Below are 25,154 nucleotides of genomic sequence, written 5' to 3'. Positions count from 1 at the left end.
TGGGGGTGATCCGCTGCCCCATCTGCCGCCAGGAGTGCCGGCAGATCGACCTGGTGGACAATTACTTTGTGAAGGACACCTCGGAGAGCCCCAGCAGCTCCGACGAGAAGTCAGAGCAGGTAGGGACTGTCCTGCCCCAGCCTCTGCTCTCTGGGGCTGCCTGTTCTCCTTAGGTGCCTTTTCCCCACCCTTCCTCTGCTCTCCGGGGCTGTCAGTGCTCCCCAGGACAGTTCTGGGACCTTTTCCCCACCCTCCTCTGCCTCTTCCCCACCCTCACCCACTTTTTCCCCACCCTCCTCTGCCTTTTCCCCACCCTCCTCTGCCTTTTCTCTAACCCTTTCTGCTCTCTGGTCCTGTCAGTGCCCCCCAGGACAATGCTGATGCCTTTTCCCATCCCCTTTCTGCTCTCTGGGGCTGTCAGTGCTCCCCAGGACAGTTCTGGGACCTTTTCCCCACCCTCCTCTGCCTCTTCCCCACCCTCACCCACTTTTTCCCCACCCTCCTCTGCCTTTTCCCATCCCCTTTCTGCTCTCTGGTCCTGTCAGTGCTCCCCAGGACAATTCTGGTATCTTTTCCCCACCCTCCTCTGTCTGTTCCTCACCCTTCTCTTCCTTTTCCTCACCCCTGCTCTGCTCTCTGGGGCTGTCAGAGCCCCCCAGGATGATTCTGGTGCTTTTTCCCCAACCCTGCTCTGATTTCTGGGGCTGCCAGTTCTCCTTAGGACGATGCTGGTGCCTTTTCCCCACCCCTCCTCTGCATTTCCCCAGCCCTTTCTGCTCTCTGGTCCTGTCAGTGTTCCCCAGGACGATGCTGGTGCCTTTTCCTCACCCCTCCTCTGATTTCTGGTCCTGTCAGTTCTCCCCAGAACAATTCTGGTTCCTTTTTCCCTCCCCTTTTTGCTCTCTGGGTTTGTCAGCTCTCCCCAGAACATTTCTGGTGCCTTTTCTTCCACCCTCCTCTGCTCCCTGGGTCTGTCAGCTCTCCCCAAAACAATTCTGGTGCCTTTTTCCCCACCCCTCCTCTGATTTCTGGGTCTGTCAGTTCTCCCCAAAACAATTCTGGTGCCTTTTTCCCCACCCCTCCTCTGATTTCTGGGTCTGTCAGCTCTCCCCAAAACAATTCTGGTGCCTTTTTCCCCCAACCCTTTCTGCTCCCTGGGTCTGTCAGCTCTCCCTAGAGCAATTCTGGTGCCTTTTTCCCTACCCCTCCTCTGCTCCCTGGTCCTGTCAGCTCTCCCCAGACCAATTCTGGTTCCTTTTCCCCATCCCTTTCTGCTCTCTGGGGCTGCCCAGGATAATTCTGGTTTCTGTCCCCCCAGGTGTGCACCAGCTGTGAGGACAATGCCAGTGCTGTGGGGTTCTGTGTGGAGTGTGGGGAGTGGCTGTGCAAGACCTGCATCGAGGCTCACCAGCGAGTAAAGTTCACCAAGGACCACATGATCAGGAAAAAAGAGGATGTGTCCTCAGGTGAGGGCTGGGTGTCACTTTGTCCTGCCTGCTCCAAGAGCCTTTTCTCTTTGTATGTTAAAAGAGAGGGGCAGGATGGTGGAGGGAACAGCCAGCTCTCTGTGTTCTCCCCCCAGGATTTGGGAAAAGTGCACTTAAAAGTTCCCAGTGCAAAATTAGTAGCTGTAAAAATAGAGGAAGAATTAATTTATAGCAGTGTTACTGTGTGCAATTTATGTCCAATGCATTTGGAAGGATTTAGATCCATTCTTAATAATCTCTGTTTAGTGCAAGTAACTAAATGAAGGGGGTGGAATCTGGAGATAATCTTACCCATTGTCCAAGGAACTGAAATCACCCATTTTGTTGTATTTGGTTATAATTCTCCCTGTAGAAATGTGTATATAAGTTTATATAAAGTTATAACTATATATTTTATATAGTTACCTTCAATATATGCTGTCACTTTGTATTATTACTGAGTAAATGTAGAGTTTGAATCTATTTTAGGTTTAATCTCTCAGTGAGCAAAATTTAATTGGTGAAGTGTGTGTAGGGTTTGTTCAGGTGTGCAGCTTTATTAGAAGTAAATTCTTGAGCTGTTGTTTGATCATTTATCATTTGTAGCCTGTTGAGGTAATGTGGAAAATCATCTCAGAACAGGTCCAGGCTATCTGGATTTTATCATTTATGGCCTGGTGAGGTAATGTGGAAAATGTTCTCCTAACAGGCCCAGGGTATCTGGATTTTAGATTAGAAAATTCTGTTTGTAGGTGGGTTAAAAGTTCTGATTTAAAGACTTGTAGGTTCTCCACAACCTGGATGTGTCTGAAAATGATCACTTTGAGGAAGAGAGATGTCAACACTTTGCTCTCTTCATTTAAATTCATTTAAAATTAATTAAGATCTCCATAATTGTCTTGTTGTATCCTTTCAAATGAACAAACACTACTTTTCTTTCTAAAAATTGTTTAAAAGTTAAAAAGTTTGCTGTTGAGCTTAGTTCTTTTAACAGGGATTTAATTTCATTTGCTCTGTCAAATAAACCTCATTTTGGAGAGGCTTCTCTTGATGTCCTAATGAATATTTTTAATAAGAAATATTTTCCATTTAAGATTCAATGTATTAAGCCTCATGGATGAGAAACCCTTAAATTCAAATTATAGGGCCCAAGAAAGAGTTACTGATGTTTTTACAAGGAATGCTAAATTGTGACTCTCAGTGTGAGATTCCAGCTCAGCTTTCCCTCTGATACCTGCTGGGAAGGGGCTGAAAAGTGACTGCTCCAAAACCAGAAAGTTTATAAAGTTTATAAAATAAACTATTATTAAACTAACAAAGTTAGTTAACTAACTAGTTAGTTAAATATTTTTTATGTTTAAATTAAATTTTTAAAATATTTAAAATAAAAAATTATAATTTAAAATATAAAAATATTTTATATTTTAAGTATAAAATATTTTTAAAAGTTTGTAAAATAAAGTTTATAAAATAAACTTTCTATTAGAAATTTTATTGTGATTGTGGGGAAGGGCTGGTCATTGTTTTTTTTTTCTTCTTAGACTCAAAGATGTGCCCTGGAGACTTTAAATTTCTCTGTGAGTGGCAGCTGTGGGTTCATCAGCTCTTTCTTTACAATAACTTGCATGATATAACCAGCTTCAGAAACATTTTAGAGTGAGGGAAATTAATTTAAACCCTACCTGCTGTACCTTCCAAAGGCTGCTTTCCTCTTTGCTAAGCTCAAAATATCTTCAGAACACTGTACAGAATTTTTAAAGTAAACTCAGAGCTATTTTTTGCCATTATTTGTTATTTATTTATTTATTTGGGGGTTTAAGTAACTTTTAACACAGGCAACATTTGCTTTGCAGCTCCCACTCCAGTTGTGTTTGACTAAATGAGGTGTTTGAAGGGCTAAGCTGGAAAACCCATGGGGTAAAAAGGGTTTAAAAAAAGCCATAAAAAAAGGTTTGAAAGGTTTGAGCCATCCTTCAGTGTGTCAGAGGTGAAATGATGTGGAATTAAATCTTTGCAAACACGTGCTGGTGTTTGTGTGCAGCCTCACAGGGCCTTTGGGTGCTCATGAGCAAAGATGAACAAATGAATAAAGCACAAGGAGTGAATGAAGTGAGAGCAGCTCTGAACCACTGGCACTGTAAATCCCAGAGTCAGGGTTGGGAAGGAGCTCTGAGATATCAGATGCACCCCTGAGCTGATGTGCTCACAGTGACCCACCCTGAGGACACATCTGGAGGTGCCTTTGCAGTTCTTGGTGGTTGCTGGAAGGTCCTTAGGTTGTTTTGCTCTTCAGATTGTCTCAATTTTATTTTAAAATGCACAAATGGTTTCTTTTTAAAAACAGAGGCCGTGGGAGCATCTGGTCAACGTCCTGTTTTCTGCCCTGTCCACAAACAAGAGCAGTTAAAACTTTTCTGTGAGACCTGTGACAGGCTGACATGCAGAGACTGTCAGTTACTGGAGCACAAAGAACACAGGTACAAATATACAAATATACAAATATTCCCAGATGTGTCTGAACTCCTGTGCTGGGCTGTCTCCGGGGATGAAGTGGCTTTGATGGGAGCTGCTTGTGTTGGAAATGCTGCTGCTTTTACTCCTGGTTGGACTGAAGCCATCCCTTGCAGAGAATTGTGGTCTTTTCTGGGTTCCCTGATGAAGGGAGGAGTGATGAATCTGTGTTCTTAGAAGGCTGATTTATTATTTTATGATCTATAATATATTAAAGAATGCTGTACTAAACTATGCTAAAGAATACAGAAAGCTAAAAGACAATAATGAAAAACTTGTGACTCCTTCTAGAGTCTGACACAGCTGATGGTGATTGGTCATAAAGTTAAAACACTTCACATGAAACCAATCAAACACTCTCCAAACACATTCCAAAGCAGCAAAACACAAGAGAAGTAAATGAAATAATTATTGTTTTCATTTTTCTCTGAGGTTTTTCAGCTTCCCAGGAGAAGAATCCTGGGCAAAGAGATTTTTCTAAAAATATGATGGTGACAGAACCTGTGTGGAGTGATGGAAACTTGGTCAGTTGGTTGAGCTTTGTCAAGGCCCCTAAGATGAGGTTTGAACCAAGATGGGCTGAGGAGGTTTGGAGTGATTCAGGTGTTCATTTGCCTGGCAGTTCCCAGTGCAATCTCTGTGGTCAGGACTTGATTGGAAATTGCTGCAGCCCTGAACACCTGGTGCTGTAAAAGAAGCAAAATGGTAGAGTGAGTCATGGCTGAGGTAATTCAATTTCTGAAAGGGCATTTTTGGTTGTGCAACAGTCTTTAGGGGAATTTTGTAAAGGAAAGTCTAAATTTTGCCTCTTACATTAATATATCCTTCTGGTGCAGAGGGGAAGAAGGGTTTGGGTTTAGTTGGTTCAAAGTTGCCTCATTCCAGGTAGAAGGAAATGCTGGGTTTGCCTCTGCTAGAAAAGGAGTTGGAGCCCCTTTGAGACACATTCCAGCTTCCTGCTCTTTAGCAGCTCTGGCATGTGGCTGTTTGAATGTCTGAACAACATTTTGCAGTGGTATAACAGAGAATCTGGGGATAATACATATTTATCAACCACTGCAGCACTGCTTTTCCTGAACGCTTCTCTCTGAGGGTGTAACACTGAATTTAGTGTTCTGGTTTTCTTTCTTTTTTTTTTTTAGAAAAACTATTCTGTTTCTCTCAGAATAGTGATTATTCTCAGACTGCTACAGCAGCCCATGGCAAACTTTCACTTTTGAAATGATTATTATTAAAATATTAACACCCTCAAATCTTCCTGCTCTGTTCTTTCATAGGCAGAAATATCCTGGATGACTCCCTTGTCTCAAAGGGTGCTCTCCTGGGATATATTCACTACCTTGGTCTAGGTGGTTTCTTTGCATCTGTTCTGTGCATGTTGCTGATGGATTAACAGATGGATCTTGTGCTGCTTACCTGTGCTCCTCCAGAAGGAGAATTTGTTGGTATTAATGTGCTTTATTTTTGCAGAATATTCTTTCCATATGGTTCTGAGTGCAGGTGGGAATTAGAGATGATTAAGGCACTGCTCTGTCTGCCTGAAGTACAGCTGGGATTTTGTGGAGAGTCATGCCAAGAGAAAAAGAATTGATTTGAGTCCCCTGTTCTCTTCTTACCTGAAATCCCAATAGTTTACCCCAAAGGAGGGTGAATCACCATTTCAGGGCCAGTGCTCAGAGTCTCAGTTTTAGAATTCCAGAGTGGTTTGGGGTTGGAAGGGACCTTAAAGATCATCCAGTTCCACCCCTGGCAGGGCAGGGATTGCTGGGGATTCTGGTGAGAGCTGACAATTCTCTGGGCAGCCTGATGCTGTGAGATCCCTCTAATCTGGGTCGTTTCCAGTCCACACAACTGGGAAACTGGAGGTGCAATACTGGAAAAAAGAAAAGGAGCTACAGCAACATTTTAGCAGTACAAGCTGCATGTAGATTTTTCACTTCTCCTTCAAGTGGAAATACAATTTTGAACTTTATGAAAATAATTTCAGAAAATCAGCAGCTCCCAAACATTTCAGTTCTTTGGGCTTTAGGAATGCTACTTTTCTTTTTTTGTATTGTAGTATCCAAAATCTCATGCTGCTGTCTGTCTGCAAGAACTTTAGACTGTTCTTAGAAAAAGCAAAATTCCAACCCTGAGACTGAAGAATTTGAACTCTTGGAGTTCAGATTTGTCTGTTGCTGGTACAAGCTGAATTAACAGGAGTTGTTTTTGTTGTGATGCTGATTGTCTGAGTCCCTGTTATCATGGCTGTGAGTCATTTAAATAACAACTGTCTTGCTGTGGGTTGGCTGACAATCCAGACAGTCTTCTCCTTTGGCTTGTAATGTTCTACATTGTGACAGAAGACAACACTAATTTCTTCTTCATTCTCTTTGGAAGTTGGTGTCAATTGTTTCTAATGCACCTTATAGAATGCTTCATTAATTGCAGCAATTTTCTGCCAATTTGAATATTGGGAAAACATTGCCAAGGTGTTCTGGGACATTAAGTTTTCCCTGTTGTTAACAAATTACATTTCCGAAGCATGATGTTTATTTCTTGCCAAGACAAGTCTTAGCAAGTTAGGAATCCTGGATTTTGAGCAGTTGATCAGAAATCCGTGGAGCTGCTTTAATTTTAATTCCCCTTGGCCATTTTCAGCAGGGGCATTGTGTTTCTGTGGCATTCTTAATTCCAGTATTTTAGGAAAAGGCACCTAATCCTGTTCTTTTCCCTCAGTGCTGGTACTTACCCTCTTTTCAGATGAAGCAGTGGAAAGTACCTGTGATAGCAGCTGTTCAGTTGAGGAGCTTGGAAGGGAATATTCTTCACTTGGAAGCAGCAGAGGTGGAAAAAACTTGAAGTTTTTTTAATAGGGAAATTTTCTTCAGGTTAAACTAATGCAATCAAACATGAGCAATATCAGGGGAATTTGGGATAGTTTAGGGGGCTGGTTTTGGTATCCTTTAATTGTGTTTAAGCTTTTGGTGCATTTTCTTCATCAAACTCTGAGGATCCTGGGAAAGGAGGCACTGACCCTGTGGGGTTGGAATTGGTCATTTCCCACAGAGGCTCAGTCTCCTGGCCAGTACCAAAGGACTTTTTTCAACATTTTGCACACTGACCAGAGTATTCAGAGGCTGATTTTTCTCAGTGTTCTCTTTTCCTCTATGTTTGTTTTTTTTCTCAGTCATATTTTTTCAAAATGTCATGGCTTTGCAGCCCCCTGTCCCTTGGTGATCAGTGTCTTCTCTTGCCTGTTGAAAAGGTACCAGTTCCTGGAAGAAGCTTTTCAGAACCAGAAGGGTGCAATTGAGAACCTCTTGGCCAAACTCCTGGAGAAGAAGAATTATGTAAATTTTGCAGCTGCCCAAGTTCAAAATAGGTGAGTTCCCCCAAAGGATCAGCTGTGACATTGCCTTTTTAGTGAGTCACAGCAAGATGGATGCTGGGAATAGAATAACTCACTGCAGTTAATGCTGTCTCTTAATTGCTTTTCATAATGTTTATTTGCCCCTGCAAGACTCTGCATCTCTTGGAAGTTCTTGCAAGAATCAAATGTTAAAGATTATGGGTTTGTGACAGCTTTGAATAGAACCAAAGGTGTGGCACATTCGTTACATTTTGGGGATGGGGGAGAAAAAAATGAATAAAAAAGGCAAGAAAACCCATCCTGTAATTTATTTAAGTTAGCTCTAGGTGACAGAACAGTTGAAATATTAAAATATTTGTATGTTTCATATGAAGGCCTCTGATAACTATTTAAATATTAAAATATTTTTTAATATTCAGCTGTAACAGTTGAAATATTAAAATATTTTTATGTTTCATAGTAAGGCCTCTGATAACTGTGTAACAAAAACTTAGTGTGAATTTGAATAGGAAATTGTGGTTGGTTGTGGGGTTTTGATTGGGGTTTTTTTAGGTAGCTTCACTTAAGATTTCCAGGGTTAGCTGAAATTCAAGTCACATTCAACAGCAGATGAGAGGCAGAGGGAGCACGTGGTCCCTGCTGGCTCTGCTCCCCCTGGGCTGCTGCTGCAGCTCAGGGAGTTCCACCCTGACTCTCTGTGGTTTGCTGAGCCTTCTGCAGCTTTGAGGTCATTTGCAAAATGACACATCAGCTGGGGGTGGAAAGTACAGGGCAGGAGGAGGATGTGCACCAAGATAGAAAGAGAAGCTCTGATGCAAATTTTTAACTCCTTGTGGTGCCATCTAGATTTAAAAATAAAAAGCAGTGTAAGGAAGGAAGAACATAGAGCATGACAGAGGCAAAGGTGTGAAGAGGGAAGCAATGAAAATTGGGATTTTTATGTGCTGATTTTCCATGGAAGGTCCCAAAACACAGCCCCACTGTGAAGCAAGGAGATGTTACACACTTGAAGAGGCAGAAATTCAACTGGGAGCTCAAAAATGTCACCAAACATTCTCTGGTAGGAATTCCAGGCCAGGAATGGGTGATGCAATTCACACATTGTAATGGTGGGGTTTGGGTTTTTTGCCCAAGAGTTTCTGGCTTCAGTGAATTCAGTGAATTTCTGCAGCTGGGATTGTGTCAAGATCTCAGTTTTCTGCTGAGCCAAGTGGCTGGTGCAGGTGAGACAACTCATTCCACTGCTCTGCTGGTGTGTGGGACACAAAGTCCATCATCCTGAACACTTCAGGGAATGGGAAAAATGAAGGTAATTTTACAATTTTGTTGTCAGATGGTACAAAATCCCCATCATCTGTGGTGGTGGAGCATGAGCTCTGCTGGAATAATTGTTGGGTGCCAGAGCCAAGGGTGGATGCCATGGACTTAATGAAGGGTTGGTTGGGTTTTTGGAGTAGGAGACCAGGTTGTGCTGTCATAAAAACCATGTGTGCCCCAGGTGCCCTCAAGGGACTCCAGCAGTGTTCAGCAGCAGTGAGTGCTGCTCCTGTGCCTGAGTGATGTCACATCCTTGATCTGGCAGCAAAAAAACTCTTCAAAAAAGGACAACTGAAGTCTTCACATTGGCTCCTGGCAAAGAATCCTGCTGCAATGTGGTCTTGTTAGATTGAGGCTGTGTAGGATCAAATAAATCCAGATTTTCCATGAGTTTAAGAAATTCTGTATTTCAAATTCTGTGGACAAAACTCAAGATGAGTTGCTTGAATCTGAAGAAACTGAAAATGCACTAAAACAGGAAAAATGGCAGTGATGAAGAGGTATAAAAATCTGACAGTCAGCAGTAGTAAACACAGATAATCTAAACTAATATCAGGCACATCATTAGTGAAATGTCTTTATTGTGTATTAATTACAGGTCTGTAATAACTTTTTTGTCGCAAGGGAGGAATTAATTTGAAATTTGGGGTTGATTTCTGGTTAATAGAAATTATCTTAAAAGTTGAAAGCATCAGCTGTAAATTTTTCATAGTGAGACAATTTGGATCTAAATTTCTAAATGTCCATACAGACACATGTGGCTGTGGCTGGTGATTTCTCTGTATCAAGTGTGTAAACTACAAGGACTTTTATATTATTTAAAGTGAAACAAGTTGTGAATTTGTATTTGGAGTGAAGTGTAAAGTGACTGACAATCCATTGCTCTTTTTTTTGTTGTTGTTGTTCTTTAGGATAAAAGAAGTAAATGAAACCAACAAACGAGTAGAACAGGAGATCAAAGTGGCTATATTCACCCTCATCAATGAAATCAATAAAAAGGGAAAATCTCTCCTCCAGCACCTTGAGGTACACTTGAAATAAAAAGCAGTGGTGGTGTTGAGTTTCCAGTCCCCTGCTGGGGGGAAACCTTTGAAAATGGTTTGTTTGGTGTGGCTGCAGGTGGTGCAGCACTGAAACTGCCTCTGAGGGATGTGCTGGAGTTAAATCTCTCATTTCTCCTCTCATCAGAGCTCCTTCAGTTTTGTGTCTGTGCCTCGTATTCACAACTGGGCTCCTCGTACAGGAGTGGCTGAAAATCTCCTTTTCATGTTCTGTTTGCCATATTTCTGTATTTTAACATAATGCTAAGGTGTGGATGATTTAATAATTCCCTCAAATAGCTTTTTATTGTTCATGTGAAAACAGTCAGAGCAGTATTTGTACATGAAGGTGTAATGCTGCTATTTAAAATTGTATTATGCAGCTTTGGAGACCATGAGTTCAAGCATCCTTTCCAGATGGCATGTTCTGAATAATTACATTCTGACTTCTATTAAAATCCGTGAAAATTTAACTTATTATTTCCTGTTTTGTCTGAATAGAAGAAGTCCCTTGTAAGAAGTTGGCTCGGTGCATGTGGCCAGCCTGAAATGAAAGATTTAAGATCAGATGAATCACAATAGATTTTTCCTGGTTAAGGAACAATTACTTGGCAAGGAAATCGAATGTTCCTGGAAGAATAGAGTAACTTGATCATTAGTAAAAGAAATAATGCAAAATTGCATGAACTTTGGCTTTTCTTATTTACCTTGCATTCATTAAAATTTCCTTGGGACATTTCCCTTTTGATCCAAAACCTGTCAGCAGTTTGCATTTTCTTCCTACAGCTGAAAGCCCCGTTGTAATAAATCACTTTACAATTTACAATTCCTTTGTTTAATAAAGCCTCTGTTTCTTTGCAGAACGTGACAAAGGAGAGGCAGATGAAGTTGATCCAGCAGCAGAATGACATCACTGGGCTGTCACGACAAGTGAAGCACGTGATGAACTTCACCAACTGGGCCATTGCCAGTGGCAGCAGCACTGCCCTGCTCTACAGCAAACGCCTGGTGAGGCCTCCTGGGGCTGCCAGGGACTCCTGGGGGCAGCAAGCCCCTGAGCAGCTGTGGGGGTACCAGCTCTGGGTTTCTCTGGGTCTGGACTGAAGGCACTTGAGATGATAGTTCATGTTCAGACTCAGGTGTTCATTATTTCTGATCAGTAAAACACTCTCACTGCTGTGAGTTCTGCAGCTTTTCATTGGCAGGCACAAAATGGCCAACAGTCTCTTGGTACAAGGGCTTTTAAAACTAAACCATCCAATTAAGAGCTGACACCTGGATTATTTTCCCTTTTACCCCAATAACTGATCCCACAGAGCCCCAGTGGGGACTTTTCTGCCCAATTACAAAATGCCACCCAAACCCATGGAGAAGGAGGAAGAAGGAGCCCAGGATGACACCCTGTGCCCTCCAGCCTGCTTCCATCCACAACACACTAAAAACCCCAAACCCTCAATTTCTCACCCAGTGACGCACCCACATTGCTCTGTAATCTATTTCACACTTTTGTGGGTTCCAGTCTCTCTTGAAGTCTGGGAAACTTTCTCCATGAGTGAGGGTCAAAGTCAGAGCTCCCCTGGGGTCAGGGCACCCCAGAGCAGACAGAGAAACATCCCCTGGGTGCCCTGGGTTTGCACAATCAGGGAATAATTAGCATTGACTCCATGATTACAGAAGGCTGATCCATCCCTTTATTGGACTGTATTATACTGTACTTCTTAAGCAGCTCATCCCCTTGCAGACAGTCCAGTGCAGCTTTGACTCAATTGGTCAATCAATCCAAACACCATCCAGTGTCCAATTAAGAAATTTGGTAAACAAATCTCCATCACACATAGCACATGTGCACAACAGCAGGGGCAGCAAGTGGAGATAAGAATTGTTTCTCATTGTTTTCTCTGAGCTTTCTCACAGCTTCCCTGGAAAATCCTGGGAGAGTTCTGTCTCTCTCTGTTAGAGGATTTGTGATTGCCACAGGGGTCATCCAGTGCAGCCCCTGCCCTGCACAGACACCCCAAAAATCCCACCCTGGACATCCCTGGAGTGTTGTACAAACACTCCTGGAGCTCTGGCAGCTCTGGGGCAGTGCCCAGCACCCTCTGGGGGAGGAACCTTTCCCTGAGATCCAACCTGAACTCCCCTGGCCCAGCTCCAGCCCTTCCCTCAGGTCCTGTCCCTGCTCACAGAGATCAGAGCTGTCCCTTGGAGGAAGAAGCTGCAGCCCCAGTGAGGCTCCCAGAACACAACGTTGTGAAGCAGAGAAATGTTACACACTTGAAGAGACAGTCACATAGGTAATAATTAAGCTGAGAGCTCAAGAAATGTCACAAAACATTCTCTGGTAGGAGTTCCAGGCCAGGAATTCCTCAGGCTCCTCTTCTCCAGCAGAACAAAGTGCCCTCAGCCCCTCCTTGTGTGACTGCACAGACCTGGCTGTGTAATTCTGTCCCAGTCCATGTGTGCAGAGAGGGCAGAAGTTCCAGTATACCCAGAGGGAGGTAAGACACAAAGTCAAGGGTTGGTAACCAAAGTATAATTCACTTTTCTTGACAAGAATACACCCAGTTCTGCACCTGCAAGCCCAGGGGTGTGCTCACCACTGCTGCTGTAGACCATCACTCTGCCACCAGCTTTCCCAGTCTGGGAACATGTCCTGAGCCACAAACATGGAGGAGCAGGGGAATCAAATATCTCCAGAGTGAGATTGGGACACAAATGAGGTCAAATGTTGGTAATCCAAAGGAGACACCCAGTTCTGCCATGTGGCTCCATCATGGCACCCTATCTTCAACTTCAGATCTTCCAGCAGAGCCAAGCAATAGTGCAACAATTCACTCTTTACCAGCAGGCTTTAGGGAGTGTTAGTGTGGAAGGAATGGGCTCAGCTCTCTGAAGGCTCTCTGTTCCACTGGAGTCATTGCAGTAACGTTGTGGTGTAGGAGTGCTGCTCTGCAGTCCTCAGAGTGAAGAATTGTACAATGGGGGATTTTCCTGACAAATGGAGAATTCCCCAGGCTGCTGCTGCCAGTCCTTCTTGGTGCTCCATGGCCTAAGCACACCCTGGTTTCTCATTCTGTTTCTCTGTCAGCAGCAGGGTGTTTCTGTTTTCTCTCAGATCACGTTCCAGCTGAGGCACATCCTGAAGGCGCGCTGCGACCCCGTCCCTGCGGCCAACGGCGCCATCCGCTTCCACTGTGACCCCACCTTCTGGGCCAAGAACGTGGTCAATCTGGGTGAGAAACCCCTGGTGTTCAATTCCTGATACTGGGGAAACCTCTTGAATTGGGGGTGTTCCTCCAGCTGGAGTGAGTGCAGTTCTCTTAATGCAGGAGACAAAAACTCTCATAACCCATCCAGCCCTGATTATCCTCCTTACCTGCTCTGTTCTTTCTGTTAGCAAGACTTTCTCTCAATGGATATTTTTTCCAGGAGACAATGGATATTGTACTGGGACTGGTTCTAGGAATGGCCCTAATCACAGAATCACAGAGTGCTTTGGGTTGAAAAGGACCTTAAAAGTCATCTCATTGCCCCCCCTGCCATGGCAGGGACACCTTCCACTGCCCCAGGCTGCTCCAGGCCCTGTCCAGCCTGGCCTTGGGCACTGCCAGGGGTCCAGGGGCAGCCCCAGCTGCTCTGGATTGAACACTGGACCTGTGCCTTTTCCAGTATATTAGATATAATCACTTAGAGTTTGCAAAGTACAGGTTTGGGATGAGGGAAGAGGGCAGAGCACAGTGAGACAGAGATACCTGTTAGCACCTGCTTGTGAGCTTCTCTCTTGGATAAAAATTTCATGAAAAATCTGATCAAAATACCAGTTTTTGTGTGTTATTTGTTATTTGTGTGTCACTCCTTGCTCTGAGTCCACCATCCAGGTTGGGGTGTTCCTGTCTTCAGTCCAAGAGTATTTATTCTCTAGGGCAGAAAGGCAACTGCCAACCTTAATAAGAAGGGACGTGCAGATTCTGCTGAGTACACATTCACAAGTTCACAAATTGATTAAAAAATCAACATTTTGCCTTTCCATATAAAAATAGGACAGGAGTTATCTGGAGAGGCAGCATGGTCCATGACACTGGAGCCAGACAGGACTTGCTTGTAGCAGGGTTTGGTGTTGTGTTTGTAGAACCTGTTTGAAGTCACTCAGTGGTGGCACACTCAAATATCTCTTCTTTAGACATAGAAACTTTATGCTCAACTTGTTTTTTGTCTGGTTTATTTCTCATCTTGTCCATTTCTGGTGAAAGCAGAGAAGTCATTTCTGTCTGTTGTGGCTTTTAGGCTGTGCAGTTCCAGTTCTTTAACTCTTCCCTCACAGATCATATTTTTAATTTTGCACTTGGTTTTTGTAGTCTGAGTTCTCTTTTTGCTTTTATCGTGTGTGGTATTGAAGACACAAAGAGCTTAAATTTTAAGTTTTCAAGCTTAAATTGCTCTGAGAAAACTGCATTAAAAACATTCCACATATGTCAGCCTTTGGAGGATGGTGAGATCTAACTGTTGATTGCCTCTTTGGGTTTTTATAGGTAACCTGGTCATTGAAAATAAACCAACCCCTAGTTACACTCCCAACGTAGTGGTTGGGCAAACTCCTCCAGGAACAAACCACGTCAACAAAGCTCCAGGACAAATCAACCTGGCCCAGCTTCGGCTGCAGCACATGCAGCAGCAGGTGTATGCCCAGAAACACCAGCAGCTGCAGCAGATGAGGATGGCCCAGCCATCCTCTGCCTCTGTGCCCAGGCAGAGCAGCCCCCAAGTCCTGCAGCAGCAGGTGAGTCCTTTATGTCTTCTTATTTCACCTTCTTTCACTTCATTTCACCATAACACTGAGATTTAAAATTGCCCTGTCAGATCTAAACTTACAAAGCAATTTATAAACTAAAATCTTTGGAGATTTGAGATACTTTAATGTGATGGCTCTTGGCTTTGCTTGATGTTATGTTACTACTGCTGTGGAAGGAGATGGGCTTCTTTTCTCCATGTTCAAAGCACAAATTTTAAAAAACCCAAACCCTTGCAGCCTCCCAGGTTGATCAGCATGCAGACCATGCAGAGGGGTAACATGAACTGTGGGGCTTTCCAAGCACATCAGATGAGAATGGCTCAGAATGCTGCTCGGATCCCAGGAATCCCACGCCACAATGGACCTCAGTACTCCATGATGCAACCTCACCTTCAAAGACAAGTATATCCTGTGTACATGCTTCTTTGGGCCATTGTGCCAGCCTTTCATTCCAGTAGATGGTACCTCCAGCTGTACATGTGTTTTTCTGTCCCCCTGTAGCTCACAGTTACACACATTTATATGCTTCTTTTCCATGTTGCATTACTGTGCTGGGACAGTTTTGCTGAACGTAAGGAAATTCAAACCTTAGGGGTGGAAATGAAATGAAATGTTTGTGTTGCAGTTTAGTTCTGGGAAGTAAAACATTTCCTTTTGCTCTTTTCAGTGGCATTCAGCTGAAAAGAACATTCAGAGGTTTATTAGAGAATAGTGAGTAGTGAAGTTCAAAGAGATGTAGTTGAGGGGTTTTGATTAAATCAGCTGCTGAAATGATTTTAAATTCACACCTGAAGCACTGATGCAGAACTCTGCATGCCATTAAGAATCAGAATCCTTGACAATGAATGTTAATGTGACTGAAATACCAAAAGTGACTTTATATTACTTGAAACAGTTTAAAAAAAAAAAAATAGACACGTAAACTCTAAAGCTATCTTTGGAGGAAGTAATTGCTTTAAGAAAACACCATACTTGGTGTTTTCTCCCATATACTTGGTGGGAGAAGTGCTGTCTGTTTAAAATCAAGGCCCATCAAGTATTTTTTCCTTTCCAAGAGAGGAAGAGTTGCTCTGCCCTCAGTGCTGTGCTCGCTGTGCTCGGGGTCAGGTTTCTCTCAGGGCAGTGGGAGCCGCGGTGTCCCCGTGCCCAGGGCTGTGTCCCCATGCACAGCACAATGTCCCCATGCCCAGCACAATGTCCCCCGTGCCCAGGGCGGTGTCCCCCGTGCCCAGGGCGGTGTCCCCGTGCCCAGGGCGGTGTCCCTGTGCCCAGCACAATGTCCCCGTGCCCAGCACAATGTCCCCGTGCCCAGCACAATGTCCCCTTGCCCAGGGCAGTGTCCCCATGCCCAGGGCAGTGTCCCCGTGCCCAGCACAATGTCCCCGTGCCCAGCACAATGTCCCCTTGCCCAGGGCAGTGTCCCCATGCCCAGGGCAGTGTCCCCGTGCCCAGCATAATGTCCCCGTGCCCAGGGCGGTGTCCCCGTGCCCAGCACAATGTCCCTGTGCCCAGGGTGGTGTCCCCGTGCCCAGCACAATGTCCCCTTGCCCAGCACAATGTCCCCTTGCCCAGGGTGGTGTCCCCGTGCCCAGCACAATGTCCCCTTGCCCAGCACAATGTCCCCGTGCCCAGGGCGGTGTCCCCGTGCCCAGGGCAGTGTCCCCGTGCCCAGCACAATGTCCCCGTGCCCAGCACAATGTCCCCTTGCCCAGGGCGGTGTCCCCATGCCCAGCACAATGTCCCCTTGCCCAGCACGGTGTCTGTGTCTCCCCAGCACTCCAACCCCGGCCACGCCGGGCCCTTCCCGGTGGTCTCGGTGCACAACACCACCATCAACCCCACCAGCCCCACCACGGCCAGCATGGCCAGCGCCAACCGCGGCCCCACCAGCCCGTCCGTGTCGGCCATCGAGCTCATCCCGTCCGTCACCAACCCGGAGAACCTGCCCTCCCTGCCAGACATCCCCCCCATCCAGGTCAGTGCTGCTCCTCCTTCGCTGCTTTTGTGCTTAGGTGCCAGGACTTGGTCGTGGAATGGTGTAAAGTTGTACAATTCAAACTCATTTCACCTCTAAAATATTGCAAAAAGTTCTCCATCACCAGCCTGGAGAACCTGTCCTCCCTGCCAGACATCCCCCCCATCCAGGTCAGTGCTGCTCTGGTTCTGTAGTTGGGTACCAGGACTTGGCTGTGGAATGGTGTAATTTGCATTTCAAGTTGTAGAATTTAAACTCATTTCACCTCTAAAATAGTGTAAAAAGTTGTTCTCCATCACCAACCTGGAGAACCTGCCCTCCCTGCCAGACATCCCCCCCATCCAGGGCAGTGCTGCTCCTCCTTCTCTGGTTCTGTAGTTGGGTACCAGGATTTGGCCATGGAATGTGTAATTAGCATTTAAAGTTGGCCAATTCAAACTCATTTCACCTCTAAAATATTGCAAGAAGTTCTCCATCACCAACCTGGAGAACCTGCTCTCCCTGCCGGACATCCCCCCCATCCAGGTCAGTGCTGCTCTGGTTCTGTAGTTGGGTACCAGGACTTGGCTGTGGAATGGTGTAATTAGCATTTCAAGTTGGCCAATAGTAGTTGGCCATGGAATGGTGTAATTTGCATTTAAAGTTGTAGAATTGAAAGTCATTTCACCTCTAAAATATTGCAAAAAGTTGTTCTGTCACCAACCCAGAGAACCTGCCCCCCGTCCAGGGCAGTGCTGCTCCCCTCTCTCTGTTTTGTAGTTGGGTACCAGGACATGGCCATGGAATGGTGTAATTCGCATTTAAAATTGTAGAATTAAAATCTTCAGCCTTTCTCTTAGGCATGCAGCTGGTTTATCCATGTAGGGCTGACCTGCTCCACCTGGTAACCTTTAGATTAATCAATATTTAATGTGTCCTGTAGTCCTGCTCCTCTCAGCTGCTCTGCTTTTGTAGTTAGGTACCAGGACTTGGCTGTGGATTGGTGTTATTTGCATTTACAATTCAAACTCATTTCACCTCCAAAATATTGCAAAAAGTCGTTCAAGCCCTGGGAGTAAAAAGGGAATTTTACTCCATGGCATCCACAGAGTTGTGGCTGTGTGGAGAGGATGAATCAAACTCTGGTTTGAATCAAAGAACTCTGGTTAAGCTGGTGGTTGAAACCCAGATGTCATGGACCAAATGTCTCCTTTGGGCTTGTTAAGGATTGGAACCCAGCCCTGGGGTCTCACCCTGTGGGATGTTTGGGTTTCCCTTCCTGACCTTGCCCCAGAAGGTTTCCACCTATGAGGAAGTAGAAGTCAATGCCAAGAAATATTTTATGTCTATAGCACAAACCTTAGAAGGACCTGCTCCACCTGGGAACCTTTAGATTAATCAATATTTGGTGTGTCCTGTAGTAAAATTAAGACTTTAATTAATGCCAAGTACTGTGTTCACTTCCTTTCCTCCACAAGACCATCTTGTGGGAAGATAGAATAATTAATGGAGATGTATTTTGAGTGCCCTGAAGGGTGATTTATTCTGGGTTAAAGTGCCTGGAGTTTCTCCTGGATGTTCCTAGAAGGAGGCACAGAGGGGACATGTCCCATGTCCCCCAGAGAGGGGACACAAGCTGAGGTGGATTCTGAAGCTCATTTGGAGAGGTGAAAAGCACAGTGTAATGTACACATGGAGGCAAGGAAAGTAAAAGTCATGTGTTTTCTGCAGGAGTGTCTGGGAGGGGAGGAGAGTGATGGCTTCATCCTGAGAACAGGACCTTTGCCTTGAAATGCTCCTGTGAAACCCAGGAGATTTGGTCACCCTACAGGAAACAAAATAAATTTCATCCAAGATGGTCTGCTGGAATGCCAGCTGCAACTTTGCAACTCTTAAATGTTCAGGGCTGGATTCAGTGTTCTCAGGAGGCTGCAGGTCATTTTAAATGTGAGAATGGTGGGGAAGGAGGAATCCCATCCCAGTGTGAGCAGCCTGAGTGCTGAGGCTTTAGGACAAAGCATCACCATGCAACTTCCAGGTGCACTGAAAAAGCAGAATTCTGCTGAGATACTCTTCTTTTTATACCTGTTCATGTAATGATGGGGTTTAGTTGGGTTTGGTGGGTAGGAGGTGTTAGTCCTTCAAGCTGCTGGCACAGTCATTAAACCCCACTTGGAATGCAGAGCGTTCCAAACACATTATTGCATTTTACACATTGAAGTAGTTACAGCAACAGAGTCCCTGCTTCCTTGGGTTTAACAAGTACTAAAATCTGTTGGGAAAGTGAGTGGGAGATTTCCCATCATGTTAAGGAAAGACAAGATTATGGCCTGCCTTAATATCTTAATTATGGAGTAGCTTGTGCAGCCTCAGGACTCTGGTGTTTCATGGCTAACACAGCACCATGGGTGTGACTGACACACTGAGCAGCTGGGAACCAGGAAGTTTGCAGTGACCCTGTGTAAGTGCAGCCCAGGATCATACTGGAAAAAAACTTCAAATTTAGGAGCTTTTGAAAAGCATTACTTGTTTGAAAGCCTGATTTCTGCATGAAACTGATAAAAATATTTGCTGATGTCCTGAATCCTTGAAGGGAGAGGGAACAATTCCAGTAAAGATAGTGATCACAGTGTAAAGGTGGGAATGAGACCTCTCTGATTCAGGTTTTTGTTTTTCCTCCTTAGCTGGAAGATGCTGGTTCCAGTAGTTTAGATAATCTGCTAAGTAGATACATCACAGGCAGCCACCTCCCCCCACAGCCTACCAGCACCATGAATCCCTCCCCAGGACCTTCAGCTCTGTCTCCAGGGTCATCAGGTAAATCTGATGGGTTTTTCTAGAGATTCCAGAATGTGATGGGTATTTCTGGTGTTTAAGTTGAAAATAATTGCTTAGCATTTCCTGCTAGAAGGGAAGCAATGTTCTATTTAAAATTTGTTTTGCTCAGAAATAGATTCTTCTGGAAATTTAAATTTTCCCCTCCTTTAGAGATGTCTTTATAGTAACAAACTGCCAGCACACATGGATGCAGTATTCCAGATATATATGTATATTTATATATATCTATAGACACTGTCAGGGTCATTCTGAGTATAACTCATTAATGGTGGAGCTTTTCTATGCACGTGAACAAATTAAGTCACCAGCACCTAATACTGAGGTAGTTAAACATTGAAAATGTCCATTTTTATAAGTAAGAAGATTATTTCAGTCAATAGGAAGAAATCCTTCCCTGTGAGGGTGGGCAGGCCCTGGCACAGGGTGCCCAGAGCAGCCCCTGGATCCCTGGCAGTGTCCAAAGCCAGGCTGGGCAGGACTTGGAGCCACCTGGGACAGTGGAAGGTGTCCCTGCCATGGCAGGGGTGGCACTGGATGGGCTTTAAGGTCCCTTCCAACCCAAACCACTCTGGGATTTGATGTTTCTCTTGGTTTTCTCTACAGGACTTGTAAGGTCCTGTCAATGAATGGGTGCAGAATGGGGCTTCCTGTGTTTCTCCAAACCTGCATGCAAACCATGCAGAGGCTGCTTTTTTGACTTTATTGGTGGCTCTCAGGGCATAAATTTGAGGATGTAGTGGTCTGAAGGCTTTAGCACTGTTTGGATTAGGTGAATAATTATTGGGACTCTTAAGAGCTGTGTGTTGTCACTTTTTAATTTAATGTGATGTGCTGGATTTCTTGTGATCACAAGACTGAGAGAACAGCTGGCTTAGGTGACTTGGAAAATTGGGAAATTCCTGCAGCATTTCTGGGGCTGCTCAGCACTACTCAGTGAATGTAAACTTGTGCCAGATCAGCTTCTGTGCTGCTTCTTTGCAGGTTTATCCAACTCCCACACTCCTGTGAGGCCTCCCAGCACCTCCAGCACAGGCAGCAGAGGAAGGTGAGTGTCACATTAACCATGTCAGGCTAAAAGAATCAGACATGAATAATTCCAAAAAAGAGTTGGCAATTGGCAAACTGTGCTTTGTCATGACTGTGACTGAGGAATGGAAGAATGCTTACATGAAGTTTCACATTTTTAATTTTTTTGCCTGCTGTATGATTCTCCTGTGTCTTGTAAACTGGAGCTGTTATAAATGTGCTGACACCCTTTGCCTTTCTTTAGGGAAACAGTCACCTGAATCTCTTTGCCCTGTTGATTTATCCTGTTATTTATCTCATGCTGTGCTGGTGTCTCTGCAGCTGTGGCTCCTCAGGCAGGACTGCTGACAAAACTGGCATTGGCTTCAAGGCCGACCAAGTGAAAGTAAAGCAGGAGCCAGGCACAGAGGAAGAGATCTGCAGCTTCTCAGGAACAGTAAAGCAGGAAAAAACAGAGGATGGCAGAAGGAGTGCTTGCATGGTAAAGTTAGTTTATGCTCAGTGTTTTCTTGGCAGCATGTTTAAGAATTTAAAAAGGGGAAAAAAACCAAAAAAGCATTTTTACTCTGAGGCTTTATTCTAAGAGGTATTTTCTCCTTGGTAATGCTCTGCCAGGCACAGAGTGGACTGTAATATAAATTTCATCTTTAATGATTGAAATGAAGTGTAATAGAGTGTATTTGCTGCTTTTAATCCCTAATTATTAAAAGCTGTGAGTCACCCATTGATAGTGGACATTCCCACACAGGTAATTGCATTCAGGAACCCTCCAGTCAGTCAGAAGGTCTTAGACCAAAGTATAAATCAAATAATTAGCAAATTAATATTTTTCAGTGTTTCCCAGCTATGCTTGATTGAACAGGATTGTGTACAGGGAGCAGGTGGAGTTGAGGAGTTTTCCTAATGACAATCAAGTTGTCATTAACAGCTTTTAATGACTTAGTGTGTTTGGCTTGTTGTAGCATTTCTCATGTTATATATCAGAAGAAATGAGAGTGTTCTACAAAGAAAGGACATGTGAAAAAGCAGTTTTCGATACTGTGTGCAACTCAGCCCTTCCTCATGATTTCCCATGGTTTTTGTGATATGAGCATGGTATCTTTGAATGGTGGGAGGATTTTGAAGAAAGATCCTGCCGTGAAATCAACTCTGATTTTCCACGTGCTGCTTTCATTCCAGCTCAGCAGCCCCGAGAGCAGCTTGACACCACCACTATCCACTAACCTGCACCTGGAGAGTGAACTGGAGGCTTTTGGGAGCCTGGAAAACCACGTGAAGACAGAGCCAGCAGATCTGAGTGAGAGCTGCAAGCAGTCTGGGCACAGCCTGGTGAACGGGAAGTCGCCCGTGCGCAGCCTCATGCACCGCTCGGCCCGCGTGGCAGGAGAGGGCAGCAACAAGGATGACGACCCCAACGAGGACTGGTGTGCTGTGTGCCAGAATGGGGGGGACCTGCTGTGCTGTGAGAAGTGCCCCAAGGTGTTCCACCTCACCTGCCACGTCCCCACGCTCCTCAGCTTCCCCAGGTACCCCCAGCAGCAGCAGCAGCAGCGGGGTGGGTGAGGTTGGGCACGGAGCCCAAAGTGGTGTTTCCTCCAAAATCAGCTTGTTCTGGGTGGTTTCTCATACTACAAAAATATCATATTCTTATACTACAAAAATATATTTCCAAGGCCTTGCCTGAGTTATTTATGTGTAGCTGATCAGTGTTTGTCTGGTCGCAGAATCCTGTTTGTTTATCTGTTTGTGTAAAGTCTCACAATGCGATTCTGTTGTGTAGAGTTCATTTAAGGCAAGGTGAGAAAGGTGTACTATAAAGTTAATACTTTATATAAAGTATTAAAGCATCATATGAGGGCAGGAAAAATGGCCTTGACTGGCAGAATTATTGTGAGCATTGAGGGTCAATCCTTAGCTTTGGGTATCCAGGTCTTTACTGCAGTAGAATGTGAATCTTTAAGAGTGAGTAAAAACTATTTGTAGTCATCACTGGTGAGAATTTATCCCTGGATGTCTGGAATAATTGTGGTTTTCTCTTTAGTGGAGAGTGGATATGTACCTTCTGCAGAGACCTGAGCAAACCTGAAGTGGAATATGATTGTGACAATTCCCAGCACAGCAAGAAGGGCAAGACAGCACAAGGCCTGAGTCCTGTGGACCAAAGGGTGGGTGTCAAACCTGCAGGAATCTGCTTCCCAGGAAAATGCTTTCTCACATCAGCTGCCCCCACTGACTGGAGATGCTTTTGCTTTGCCTGAAGCAAATTAAATGTAGTTATGGCTTTGTAAAACAAGCCAAATGAGATTTTTCCTGCTGTGGCCACATCTCCAGGTGTTGGTGACCATGGGAGTGCCCCAGTGCCTTGGGACTGTGATCACTGAGGAGCTAAAATTCAGCATGAACACAAATTCTGTATTTAAATGCATCATTTAACGTGCACTTAATTAAAAGTCCTTTGCATTTAGCATTGGTGTCACCTTGATAAAATATTTCTGGGAGCTTGGTGTGTTGAAGTGCATTCTGTGAGAGGTGCTGGGAGTATTCAGGTGCATTCTTTGGGAATTTTAATGATCCTGACAATCAGAATTATTTTTAGCTTTATCAATCAGCCTCTGTGTCCTGTTAGGAGTATTATCAAATCAAATTCCTCTAAAGGAATCACAAGCAAAGCAAGGAAAAACATTTCAACAGGGAATTTATAGAAACACTCTGGCTCTGCTTTCAGATTGTTCAGTTTTGTCTTGTGGGGAGAAGAAAAGTCTGCAGCTCAGTCCTTTCCTGTTACAGTGGCTGTGATTGGACAAAAGCACTAAAAGTGGTTGTAGTTGGTATTTTATTTTTTAATCTGCAGTATATTAGCATGGCTCTCCATGATTGACTTCAGCCCTCGGCTTTTGGTAGGAGGGAGAAAACAAAGAGGAAATTTGTGAGCAGTAAATGGGGTTTTGCCTCTCAACTCTGCCCTCCTAAGAACTTTACCTTTTTGAATTAAGTTCAGGGGCTTGCATTTAAATTTTCTAGTACTATGCTGTTAAATTAGAAGCCTATTTAAAGTATGGATGTGTGAATTTCTGGGCTAGGGATAAATTAAATATTAATCTGACCCTGTTGGTTTCTTTCTAAGAAATGTGAACGCCTCCTGCTTTACCTGTACTGCCACGAGCTGAGCATTGAGTTCCAGGAGCCAGTCCCAGCCTCGGTGAGTGTCCTGAAAAACACCTGGGGATTGCTGTGTGGTGGGACAGCCCTGAGAGTCTGGAGCTGAATTTGGGAAGGAGCTGACTGCTTTCACCAGGATCAGTCTGAAAGTTCTGGCAGTCATCCAGCATTTCCTGGGGCTGAGAGGGAGAGCATCTGATTCTGGAGCTGCTCCAGGCAGATGCTTCACTCCCAGTCTCAAAACCAGATATTGAAAAATACTTCCAATTAGCAGTTATTGAATTGGAACAAGAAGTCTCAGGCCACCCATGAAACTCAGAATGCTTTAGGAGGGCTTTTTGTTGCTTTTTGGACAAACTTGTGAATGAGAGGAGGGAATAAACTGCTTTGACTCTGGTGTTTTCAGCTGTAAAAGAAGTAACTGTAATAAAAAGCTTTGCTGTTCTTTGAGAGACACTGAAGGTTAGAAAGAATCCCAGAGTGGTTTGGGTTGCAAAGGACCTTAAAGCCCACCCAGTCCCACCCCTACCAGGGCAGGGACACCTCCCACTGTCCCAGGGTGCTCCAAGCCCTGCCCAGCCTGGCCTTGGGCACTGCCAGGGATCCAGGGGCAGCCCCAGCTGCTCTGGGCACCTGTGCCAGGGCCTGCCCACCCTGCCAGGGAAGGATTCCTCCTCAATATCAACTCTAAATCTACCCCTCTTCAATTTAAAACCATTCTGCCTTGTCCTGTCACTCCATACTCTTGTAAGGAACTTTTTAAAGTTCAGTTTGAAGAAAGGAAATTGTTCTGCTCTGCTGAACGTGCCTGAAATGAGATGAGATAAGGGATTGATAGCTTCAGTGTGGAAATTCAGCTGTGGGCTCTGTAGCCATTCAGTGCTAAATCATTGTTGGTTTTTTACAGATACCAAACTACTATAAAATCATAAAGAAACCCATGGATTTATCCACGGTGAAGAAGAAACTGCAGAAGAAACATTCCCAACACTACCAGACCCCCGAGGACTTCGTGGCCGACGTCCGGCTGATCTTCAAGAACTGTGAAAGGTTTAATGAAGTATGTTAACTTCCAATCTCAGCACCATCTGTCCTTTCCATGAAGATTTATTTCAACCTGGTTGTGCAGCTTCTCCCATGAAAAGCTCTGCTTCCAGCTGTAACTTCTGCTTTTGGAGCAGATGCTGAATCAGACACTTAAAAAACAAACCAAACTCGAGGCAATTGCAGAATAACTTCTTGTTTTTAGTTAAATTGGGAGAGCAGAGGGAACTATTAAATGCATCCAGTGGTCTCTGTGAATGAGGAGCAGGGTGACCTGGTTACTGTGCATCAGATTGATGGTAGAAGTGCTTGGGAAGTGCCATAAAGACAACAAAGAGTCCTTTAAAGTGTCTCAAGCTGCCCTGGTAATTGTTTTACACTCGTGGAACGTGGTAGAATACATTGAGAAACTTCCTCTACTGAGGAGAAATCTGCCTTTCTGAAGTTATTCTGGTTTAGTACATCACACAAATGAATTCAACAAAGCTTTGTGGCCATTATAGCTCTTACTAACCTTCCTGCTTGAACTCCTTGGTAGCTGGGCTCTCACAAAAATCATTTTCAGTGAATAACTTGGGTATGGGGTCATATTTTTTACTAATTTTGCAATGATCCCAGCTGATAATGAAATATTCCTTATACCTGAAATGTGACTTGG

The 25,154-nt window shown here is 44.4% G+C and overlaps 1 protein-coding gene across 3 annotated transcripts in view; it reads left to right on the top strand.

Annotated features, from left to right (window-relative positions):
* Positions 1-25,154, top strand: part of TRIM33 (tripartite motif containing 33) — a 48,643-nt gene that overhangs the window by 17,313 nt on the left and 6,176 nt on the right. For 2 of the 3 annotated variants that reach the window (XM_059868073.1, XM_059868071.1), the window contains exons 1-17: positions 360-416; positions 1,319-1,466; positions 3,811-3,943; positions 7,225-7,341; positions 9,558-9,672; positions 10,548-10,694; positions 12,802-12,919; positions 14,216-14,463; positions 14,713-14,877; positions 16,250-16,450; positions 19,114-19,246; positions 20,249-20,312; positions 20,615-20,774; positions 21,473-21,819; positions 22,335-22,458; positions 23,418-23,492; positions 24,360-24,512. In XM_059868073.1, coding sequence (XP_059724056.1) covers positions 375-416; positions 1,319-1,466; positions 3,811-3,943; positions 7,225-7,341; positions 9,558-9,672; positions 10,548-10,694; positions 12,802-12,919; positions 14,216-14,463; positions 14,713-14,877; positions 16,250-16,450; positions 19,114-19,246; positions 20,249-20,312; positions 20,615-20,774; positions 21,473-21,819; positions 22,335-22,458; positions 23,418-23,492; positions 24,360-24,512 — 2,490 coding nt within the window. In that variant the 5' untranslated portion in view covers positions 360-374. Of the gene's footprint in view, positions 120-359; positions 417-1,318; positions 1,467-3,810; positions 3,944-7,224; positions 7,342-9,557; positions 9,673-10,547; positions 10,695-12,801; positions 12,920-14,215; positions 14,464-14,712; positions 14,878-16,249; positions 16,451-19,113; positions 19,247-20,248; positions 20,313-20,614; positions 20,775-21,472; positions 21,820-22,334; positions 22,459-23,417; positions 23,493-24,359; positions 24,513-25,154 lie in introns of those variants that run through there. The other variant, XM_059868070.1, reaches the window with a different exon arrangement.

This window comes from Haemorhous mexicanus, chromosome 25 (genome assembly GCF_027477595.1).
Source record: "Haemorhous mexicanus isolate bHaeMex1 chromosome 25, bHaeMex1.pri, whole genome shotgun sequence".
In the NCBI taxonomy this organism is placed as follows: Eukaryota; Metazoa; Chordata; class Aves; order Passeriformes; family Fringillidae; genus Haemorhous; species Haemorhous mexicanus.
The sequence above is the reverse complement of the archived record's forward strand: the minus strand, read 5'-3'. Positions and strand labels throughout refer to the sequence as shown.